Source organism: Poecilia reticulata, linkage group LG22 (genome assembly GCF_000633615.1).
Source record: "Poecilia reticulata strain Guanapo linkage group LG22, Guppy_female_1.0+MT, whole genome shotgun sequence".
Classification (NCBI taxonomy): Eukaryota; Metazoa; Chordata; class Actinopteri; order Cyprinodontiformes; family Poeciliidae; genus Poecilia; species Poecilia reticulata.
Genome location: NC_024352.1, coordinates 22,049,144 through 22,060,083, shown reverse-complemented (window position 1 = coordinate 22,060,083; position 10,940 = coordinate 22,049,144). Strand labels below are relative to the sequence as shown.

The following is a 10,940-nucleotide window of genomic DNA, read 5'->3' as shown; positions in this document are numbered from 1 at the left end:
ATTTAATAAATTAAGATACTATCAATCCACTAGCAGATTAATTACACTAACGGATGTTTTCTAGCATTTGTTCTCCTTATGACGATTTCTCACTTAAATGAAATGAAAATATGCATGAACTCTTCTTGATGCAGGACAGAGAGGTCTATAGATTATCTCGTCGCTCTCCTCTTCCTGTCTTGATTAAAGGCGACAGCAGTGACGCCGTGTGTGGTTTCCTGTTTATCTTCCGCTATTTAGCAACGAAAACTGAACCTCGGCTGAAGGCCCAACCCGTCTGCTGCAGGATCAGAAAATGTAGGTGAAAGTTTCAAGCCCTCCCTGTTCGCCTGCTTTTTGTTCCACTTTTATCAGGGACTGAACATTTTTTCATGAATTTCATGAATTTAAACCAACAGGCCAGAGAGCAGGAAACTTTCACACACTGCAAAAACCCAAAACATTACAAGTATTTTTGATCTAGTTTCTAGTGCAAATCTCTCAGTACTCTTGAAATAAGATAAACCTAAGATATAAGCAGCTTTTCAGCAAAATATAGGAGCTTGTTTTAAGTAAATAATTCCTTAATATTGATTAAAAAGTACTTTTTTCCATAGCAGATTATTTCACTTATAAAAAAACATTTTTCTATATTTTAAGTGAAGTAATTAGATAGAAAAACTAGCAGTTTAAATCAATATTAAGGAGTTATTTACATAAAACAAGCTCCTATATTGTACTGAAAAGTTGCTTATATCTTAGGTTTATCTTATTTCAAGTGTACTGAGATATTTGCACTAGAAACTAGACCAAAAATACTTGGTAAGATTTTGTATTTTTGCAGTGTAACACAAGTCCATATCTTGTTGAAAAGTTACTTGGGCCAAAAAAACACTTTTGTGCAAAAACACAAAATGTTACAAAGTGTTTTTGACTAGTTTCTTGTGCAAAAATCTCAGTACACTTGAAATAAGACAAAAACTAATTTGCTAAAAAGTAACTTTTTAGGAAGATATGAGCGTATTTTGAGTCAGTAATTCCTTAAGATTGATATAAAAGTTCTAGATCACTTCACTTATGGGAGATATGTCCTGTTACAAGAGAAATAATTTACCATTGAACTAGTATTTTTTCATCAATATTAAGGAATTATCGACTTAAAACAAGTTCCTATATCTTTCTGAAAAATTAGTTTCAAGTTAGTTTTGCCTTATTTCAAATGTACAAAGATATTTGCAGCAAAAACTAGACAAAACTACATGGTAAGAGTTTGTTTTTGCAGTGCAGGCTCTGTGTTTACACAGTGAATGCTCCTTTCGTTCCTGCCAACATATAACCGTTTGCAATCACTCTCTCTTTGTTAAGCTGCTGTGGTGAAATCTAGTTATTTTTAATATTTCCCCATCAGGATGAGTCAGCGAAACGTTGCATCATGTTTAACATGCCCCTCTGATCAGATTACAAAGAGCAGCAAACAGCTAAAGCGCCGCCTCCTATCTGCAGGTTGTTGATCAGATTCTGTCACCTTAAATCGGTGAAAAACTTCTGCTGCTTTTCTAACTTCTTCAATCCGTGTGCATTTGTATTTTTCCAGAGAAAAAGTACGTCACTGAAAAACTATTTCAGCTCCATTCACAGCTTTCCAGGACTTAACTGGTATTTGGACCTTTCTGGGAATCTGGCAGACTCATGTGAAACTGGTGTGTGTTTCTGAACACAGAACAATTTTATTATTTTCTTTTTTTAAAAAAAGGTTTTTTTTTCCATTTGAATGAATAGGAAGAAAATCTATTACAACAGAACGGCTGAATGTGCCAGTGAATCCATCTGACAGCAAAAATAACAATAAAAATCAGATGAAAAATGCAACATCCGGGGTTAAACGAGTGCAGAGGAGTTCAGCTAACGTCCGGTGTCTCCATGAGATGTCCAACGTCTTTTTGAGACATTTCCTCACATTTCTGCAGAAGGGAGACGGTGACAAAGTTCGAGAAGTTTCAGTAGAAACTGGGAGGAAAACTGAGATAAACTCTGAGGAGCCTCTCAGACGTCCAGAAGGTCAGGCGAAGTGAAGGAAAAGTTTCTAAACTCGTCCTGGTTGATGGAAGGGATTACGGGGTCGTCGATGGGGGTCAGCGTCGGCTCCTCCTGGGTGAAGTCCGGGTCAAAGTTGTTCACATCCTCAGGCGTTTTCTGGGAAATAATGAAGAAACGAGAGGAAAATGTCAGAATAAAACACCAACATCCATAAATACAAGAGAAGAAGCAAAAGATATTCACATTTAGAGCTGAAACGATTCATCTGATTAATCGTGATGAATTATTTATATAATCCTTGGCTAATTTAGTAATTGATTAATCATAAATTTTCTGAAAGAACAACTTTCTCAGAGCAAAGAATTTACAAAAATATACAGATTATGCATTTAAAATAAAATAAAAACATTAATCTGTAAATATGATCTACCAAAAACTCACCTGGTTCAAATTCTGTAAAAAATTTAAAATAACTTTTAAGCACCTTTTTCTGTCCAATTATTTATCAATTAATCCAAAATATAATCACCAGATTTTCCCTACACTCTATTGATTATTAAACATGTTGATTTTTTTTTGCCTAAGATGCATCATTTGCTACAAATAATCAATCATTCATTAAAGTTAAGCAGTAAAATGTTAATTTATTAGTTAAAAAAATAATTTAAATATTTATTTGCATATTTTACTGTATAAAAAGACAAGTTAAAAAATCTGATTAATCGATTATAACTAAAATAATTATTAACTGCATTAACTCCTAATTATATTTTTTATTTGCCTTACATAATTTTAGACCAAACTTTTCCCGTTTTAAATCACTTCTATTTTCAAAATACCAAATATTTAGTTTTTTTTTTTTAGAACTTTTTCCAAATTCGGAAATTTACAATTTGTTCATATTTTATAGAATCTCCTTTAAAACTAGAACAAGAATTTGTTCTAAGTTATAATGTCTTGTTCCACAGATTATATGACTGATAACTGGCATTTTTATTAACATTAAGGAATTAGTGAGTTAAAACAAGTTCCTAAATCTTACCAAACAGTTACTTTTAAGTTTAAGTCTTTTGTCTTGTTTTAAGTGAACTAAGATATTTGAAGTAGAAACCAGACCAAACTGGTATCAGTTTGTGTTTTTCCAGTGTAGCTTGCATGTACTCCAGCAGAAAAGCATCATACTGCCACCGCCGTACTTCCTCTTTTATTTGGTCATTACGACAAAATAATTCAATTTAGTCTCTAAAAATGTAAAATGAAAAAAACTAATGTGGCAACTTCCAGAATCTGCTAATTTAACCTCTGGCTGATTTTTTCCCATGATGCCACACCAGGAAGCAGTTTGTTTTTACAGTGTATGTGTCTGTCTGGTTTCATGTGCCACCAGTGGAGTTTTTCTCTTCTTTTTGAATGACTTACAATCCTTGGCTTGAATGGCGGCTCTATTTCTCTGCAGTTTAATTTTTCCCAGTCGATGCCGGTGAAGAAGGAGTGGCTGATGACGGCGTCCTCGCCTCCTTCCGACGGGACGCAGCCGAGACGCCGCGCCGGGTTTTTGGTCAGGAACTGCAGAACCCAAAAGAAGCAGGATTCATCAATAATAATAATAATAATAATAATATTTTTCTGCAGTGTGTGAATGCTGAAAGCAGAATCGGTGAGGTAATCTGCTAAAAAAGATGAACTAAAGCAGAAACATGCATGAAACAAAAATAATGATATTAATATTATTTCTGCTACTACTACTACAACAACTACTAGTACTACTACTTGTACTATTACTACTACATAAAAACTGGATTTCTTTTGAATAAATGTAAATGATGTGTGCGTTTTTTGGCATCTAATCTGCTGGAAAAGCTGAACTGAAAACGTGAATTAAATACAAACACTTTAAAAAAAATACTTCTACTACAAATACAACATATAGTACCACTGCTATAACAAGTAATACTACTTCTACTGCTACAAATAGTACTACTACTAACCTCCCTAATAATAGTAAACTGGACTCGGCTGGTTTGAGTGTTAATGACAAACTGTATCAAGTTTCCTTCAGCTGGATCAAGCTGGCTAGACTGGATGAAACCCATCCAGTCAGTCTCCACCTCCCTACACACACACACACACACACACACACACACACACACACACACACACACACACACACACACACACACACACACACACACACACACACCCTCTGCCGCCTCCCCCTGTTCTGCTTGGCCAAAGTTCAGCTTCGTACTGTAAATGTCTGACGTGCCTCGACTTCCCGGTGTTGCTCAAACTCAGACAATAAGTGAATCCCCTGCTGAGCGCTAACGGTCTGGAGGAAGTGACCTCTGACCCTGAGGAAACACGGCGACGCCTGCTTGACCTCGCCTCTGGCAGGAACCTGCGCATTCTTGGTTGTTTGTGTTCGCTGGGGAGCGTTGGAAGTACCGCTCAGACGAGCACAACACACCCAACAGGCTCCGTCTCCACGGCAACCGTTACTAGAATAACCTGAAAGACTTCACTGCAAAAACACAAAATCCTAAAAAGTAACTTTGGCCTAGTTTCTAGTGCAAACAATCTTACTACACTTAAATTAAGACAAAACTAACTGGTAAGTAACTTTTCAGAAAGATATTGGAGTTTGTTTTAAGTCACTAATTTCTTAAAATGGCAGATTATTTCACTTAAAAAATGGGAAAATGTCTTGTTTAAGCAGAAATAATCTGCCAATGGAGCAAGTTCTATTCCTGGAATTATTTACTTAAAACAAAAACCTGCTGAAAAGTTGATTATAAGTCAGTGTTGTCTTATTTAAATGTCAGATATTTGCAGTAGAAACTAGACCAAAATTACCTGGTAAGATTTTGTGTTTTTGCAGTGTTCTAGTTTTCAAAAACACAGCAGGCCCCATTACAGTCATCAGCTCCACCTGATGAGCATAATTAGAACTCACTGAGGAAATATTTAAACTTTACAAATTTTTAGGCTAAAATTAATTGTTTTCATGTTACTCTAGCAAATATATAATTCTTTTTAAAAAAATTCTGTAATTGTACAAATCTTTCGACTAATAATCGATAAATCATAGGAATCGTAAAAAGGAGGTGTATAGTTTTTATTCTTCTTATTTCTATTTTTTGAAGGGCAATTTTGTTGACATAATCCATTTTTATTTTTTTGTTTGTTTTATTTCGGATATTTAAAATATCTTACAATTTTAGTATCAAGTGTTTTTCTTTTCTTTTTTTTCAAAATTAAAGTTTAATAGTCTGAAAGGACGAACTTGGATTAATACGCCGTTATCAATATATTGAAAAGTATTTTTTGCCTAGTTTATAGTAAATATCTTAGTACACTTGCTATCTGAGCTTAAAGCTAACCTTTAAGCAAGATGTAAGTACTTGTTTTAAGTAAATAATTCTTTAATATTAATGAAAACGCATTAGTTATAAGTGAATTAATGTGTTAGGACCAAGCTGTTGTTCCCATGTTCTAAGTTAAATTATCTGGAAAAGGAAAAGTCAGTCGAACGGCGATCTAAATCAGCCAGTTTTTCTGTTCATAAGCAGCTCAAAAACTTTTGATGTAAATTAGGAAAATCTGCCTTGATGAATTATTGAGGAAGTTATTTTAATTTCTGCAGCATTTAAAATATCTTCCTCTATCAAAGAGCCCAGAGAATGTTTCTTTTTTCTCTCTCCTTCTCTTTTATGAGTCATTAGAGGAAAATAAGTGACTATTGGAAAACCAGAGCTGGACTCTCTCTTAATAAAATCTTTAAAACAGTAGATATAGGCAACTTGGTCTTTTTCTGACTTACTTTACTACTTTCTTCTCATTAAGACATTTACATTAACTGTTTGTCTTCATTTCCCTTCAGAATATCAGGTTTTAACTGGAGAAATTAAAGGATGGAGACAGTCGAGTCAGAGGTCAACCGGTTCAGCGGCTGCAGACAGAAACGTGGAGCTGATGCCATTTTCCATGGCTTCATGCCAGCAGTGCCATCCTCAGACGCAGACCTGCCGCGTCAGCAGTAAATACAAGAATAAAACCTCTGAGCAGACAAGAAATATGATTAGCTGGAACATTTCTCCAGCTGGCACAGAATCAACTACTCTCTCAAATTATTTACAAAACACAAACTGGTGTAAATATTTTAGTACAACTTACTCGTAACTTTTCAGCAAGATAAATGAGAAAGTACTTGTTAAACTGGTGGAACCATTTCTTTTTTTTAATCAATATTTAAGAATTATTGACTGAGAACAAGCTCCTATATCTTACTGCAAAAGTTACTTTTAGGTTAGTTTTGTCTTATTTCAAGTGTACTAAGATATTTGTACTATACTGCAACAACAGGAAATTGTACACATGAAATAAGATGAAACTAACTTACAAATAACTTTTCAGCAAGACATACCATCTTGTTTTAGGTGAAAATATTAGCTCCACTGGTAAAATGTTCCACTGAGTTCAAAATGAAGGGCACTGTGCCGTTACCTAGCAACCCCAGCCAAGCTCAGCCCGTCACCTAGCAACCCAGTTCCACTGGCAGATTATTTCATTCATAAAATGCGAAAAATGTTATAAGATAAGATTACCTGTCAATGAAACTGGTGTTTTTTTTATCAATGTTAAAGAATTATTTTCTTAAAACAAGCTCCTATTTCTTAATGAAAAGTTACTTTTAAGTTGTATCTTCTTCCAAGTGTACTAAGATATTTGCACTAGAAACACACTAGGTAAGATTTCCATCTTTGTGGAGAAAACATAAACTCAGACTTTATGATTTTTAACAAATAAATCCTCTAATTTCTGAACAGCAGAACAACTTGGCTCCGTGAACTAGCTTACAAAGCCACGGTGCACCTTACAGTGAATGAACCTTTGGTAAAAATAGAACCGCAGCATCCAAATCCCTCCACACCGACCCGCCGCCGAGGTCCAATCAACACAGGAGGGCGGTGTGACGTTTCCTGTAGCGTGGTGGAATCACTTACAGAAAGAGGGAGGAGGCGTCATATTTATAGCTTGAGCACTGGCTGGCAGCTGAACCATGCCTTAATTTAGTTATGTAACAAACAAAACAGCTGGCTGGAAAATTTCCAACTGTCAAGCTGCTAGTCAAGCTGCAATAACACCACTCCATCTGTTCGACAACAAAAACACAAACCCGGACCATAAAATCCCGAGAAACGATGCAAAACTATCCGCAAAGCAGGTCAAAGGTCATCTGATGAACTGATTTCCTTCATGAATGTGTCATTAGAGGGCAAATAAATGAAATATCGCACTAAGTTCAAGCTTTCGACCAACTTCAATCATTTATTTTCTTATTAAAGGTGATCTATTATGCTTCCCTGGTCAGGCTCAGTCTCTCTAGTTTAATAAATTATTTTGCATAATTCTTAGATAATGACATTTCAGCCTGGTCAGATCAGCTCCTTTCAGAATGAGCTGTTTTGTGGCTTCTTGTCATTTTATATCCAAGTAAGTGAAAAAGGCTGTGCAATAATACAACTGTACATCTTTGAAAAGCAGAAGTGGAGCCTCATGCGTAATCATGTATGGTGCAAAGATAGAAACTTACCAAGTGTTTCTGGTCTAGTTTCTAATGCAAATTTCTTTGTACACTTGAAATCAGACAAAACTAACTTAGAAGTAACTTTTCAGAACCGTATAGGAAGTTGTTTTAAGTAATTAATTCCTTAAAAAGCAACAGTTTGACTAGCAGATTATTTATCTTTTACCAAACTGTATTTTTTATGCTATAAATGAAATACTGCTGTGTGGTTTCTGAATAGGAAGTGAAGAAAAAACTCGTGTCTTTTCCAGCAATAAAGTGATAAAACCAGCCAACCAAAACTTGCTGGATTCCGCTGGGGTTGCTAGGTAACGGGGCTGGGCTTGGCAGGGGTTGCTAGGTAACGGGGCTGGGCTTGGCAGGGGTCGCTAGGTAACGGTGCAGTGCCTGTGAAATGTGACTCAACAATCAGAAACATTAACTTATTGCCAAAAATAACAACAGAATATTTTTTTCAACTGCTTGTCTTGTTTTTAGAAGTATTTGAGACCCAAATGGAAATACAAAAATGTGTAAATACCGTAAAACTTGCTTAGTAAGTCCTCTTAAAAAAAAAACTGATTGGGAAATTCATGGTGAATGTTTGAACTCACAGCTTTGAGGATGTTGACTGCCTCCTTGCTGAGCCAGGACGCGTAAACGATGTCCTCGTTGAGGATGGATTCAAAGAGGTCGTCTTCGTTTTCAGCTTCAAAGGGGGCGTGGCCTGACAGCATCTCGTACAGCAGCACGCCGAGCGCCCACCAGTCCACCGACGGGCCGTACATCATCTCCTGCAGGATCTGTGGAAACATCAGTGGAGATTTTATCTTTCCTACTGGGAAACAGATCCTGCTCAGTCATAAAGGAACACATTAAAACATTTTATGACCAGTAAAAAAAAGTGGGATATTAGTACTTCACTGACTTGAGTTTACGGGAGATCGCTGCAGTTGAAATTAAGCATAATTTGGTTTTTAGTCATATTATTATTTTTTGTATTTTCTGTCAATTTTATAATTGTCTTATTATTTTTACCTACCTAGAAAAAAATTAACTTTATCCTTTGTTTTATCATTTATCTACCTGTGATGTTGTGATTGTTGTGTAGCACTTTGGTCAGCTGGGGTTGTTGTAAATGTGCTATATAAATAACATTTTACTTTTCTCACCAAGCACAAAAACAGATTTGATAAAACTTTTATTAAGGAAAAGAAATTTATCCAAACCCACTCGACCTTATTTTAGAAAGTATTTGCACTTGTGCCACAATTTACAATAGAGACATTTTTTCTTTATAGAGGAATTTCTGCCAAAAAGCTGACCAAACATGCTGGAACTCAGAATGGGTTGCTAGGTAACGAGACTGGCCTTGGCTGGCGTTGCTAGGTAACGGCACAGTGCCCATGGAATCTTACGTATTATCAGGAGGTTTTTGAAACAACACATTTTCCAGACATCAAAAAACATTAACTTATTGCCAAAAAACATTTTTAAGTACATGTGCTGTTTTTAGAAGGAGTAGAGACCAAAATAAAAGTAGAAAAATTACTAAAAGTGAATTTTACATGATAAAGTGGTTTCCTGATTCCACTGTTCTGTCAGTAAGCAGACATAACAAAACTGTGCAAAAAAAAAAAAAAAAAAACTGTTCAATAAAGGTTAAATCCTTGATCTAATAAGGATGCAAACATTTTTCAAAGCTCTGTAAAGTTTCCTGTTAAAACACAGAGAGCAGGAAAGTCTCAGCAGTTCATTTATATTCACAACCCGAGCTCTGGTCATGTTGGATGCGGGTCAAGCACTTTAAAACGGCCCTTTCATGAGTCCAGACACTCTGGACTGCTTGGAAAAAAAACAAAAACATCCCTTATACATGAGAACATGGACTAGAACAATCTGGGGTTCTGAAAAGCAAACACGCGGCTGAATGTGCATCCTGAAGAGCGAACAGGGAAGCTTACAAGCCGACCTCATGCATGCGCTGCCTTCCAGTTAGTCAGGAAGGAATTTTAAGTGATGAGCAACGACCGCCATGTTTGTTCATACGGAGACGGTCTGATGGAAAAACTGCATCAGGCTCAAAGTCTGCAGGAGGCTGAATGGAGCTCATTCAGTTTAAATACAAATAACCTGTAATTAAATATTTTTATGAAAAAATGAGCTCAGCGTTTTTATACTGATCCTAAACAGAAATAATTCCCCTTTTCCTCCTCAATTACAGCCCCGTCAATTTTGTGAACTTAAACATCCGTTTTACATCCGTTACATCAGTTCAGTTTGACTCTTTAGTTTGGAGAATTTTGCCAAACACAAAAATAAACAAATAAATAAAACCAACCATTAATCCTGAAAATCGATAATCTGAGGGCTTTAACCGACCTCTGGGGCGATATAATCCGGAGTCCCACAGAACGTCCCGGTGGCCACGCCCTCAAATATTCCCTCTTTGCACATGCCGAAGTCCGCCAGCTTGCAGTGACCGTCTTTGTCCAGCAGGACGTTGTCCAGTTTTAGATCCCTGCAAAAACGCAAAAATAAAAACATTTCAACCAACCAGAACATGATCGCAAACTGTCTAATACAGTAAAATATGTTTATTAAGTCAATATTTATCCAGATTCTCCTGCAAATTTCACTTTGGTCTTTGTTTATGGAGAAAATCCACTTTAAACAAAACAGCTAACTTAACTAAAACTGAGAATGTCCAAAGATGATAGAAAAAATTTATATTTACAACCTTGTTTGCAGATTAGAGCTGCAACTAACGATTAGATTAGTTTATTTATTAATTAATCTATCAATTATTCTGATGATTAATTGATTAATCAGATAAAAAATTTGCAGATTTATCATTTTAGTCATTTCTTACAATGTTAGAAATACATTAAATAACGCAAATGAGTAATTAATTCCTCTTTTAAAAAGAAAAATAAGTTTATGGCCTAAAATGCAACAACAGCACATGCATCTGCAGCAAAAAAAATATAATAAAATACTGGAAACATTAAAAAGCTAAAAAAATACCACTGGAGGAGTTCTGGGTACAAAATATTTACTGATAAAGTTTTTTCTATACTTTAAATTTAAAATGTACTTATTCTTTGTACAGTTTTGGCTTCATTTGCTGTGATTGTGTTGTGTCAGAAAATGGCCTCTTGTTAAAGTTTGTCTGCTCCAGTTAACAAAATTAACAATTAATCGGTTATTAAATTAGTTGACAATTGTTTAAATCGACTAATCACCAATAATACAATTAATCGTTTCAGATCTATAATTTTCCACAGAAATTCGACTTTTTCTACTATGTAAAAATATTGTGTTTTGCATATTGTTGTCCAGGTAAAAAACATTTTGT

At 35.4% G+C, this 10,940-nt stretch overlaps 1 protein-coding gene across 2 annotated transcripts in view; it reads right to left on the bottom strand.

Moving 5' to 3' along the window:
• Positions 1-1,684: 1,684 nt before the first annotated feature.
• The window catches only part of prkcha (protein kinase C, eta, a), a 37,887-nt gene continuing 28,631 nt past the window's right edge, over positions 1,685-10,940 (bottom strand). For both annotated transcript variants that reach the window (XM_008400027.2, XM_008400028.2), the window contains exons 11-14: positions 9,965-10,103; positions 8,197-8,385; positions 3,436-3,582; positions 1,685-2,172 (exon numbers count right to left, since the gene is read on the bottom strand). In XM_008400027.2, the coding sequence (XP_008398249.1) occupies positions 2,023-2,172; positions 3,436-3,582; positions 8,197-8,385; positions 9,965-10,103 (625 nt within the window). In that variant the 3' untranslated portion in view covers positions 1,685-2,022. The remainder of the gene's footprint in view (positions 2,173-3,435; positions 3,583-8,196; positions 8,386-9,964; positions 10,104-10,940) is intronic.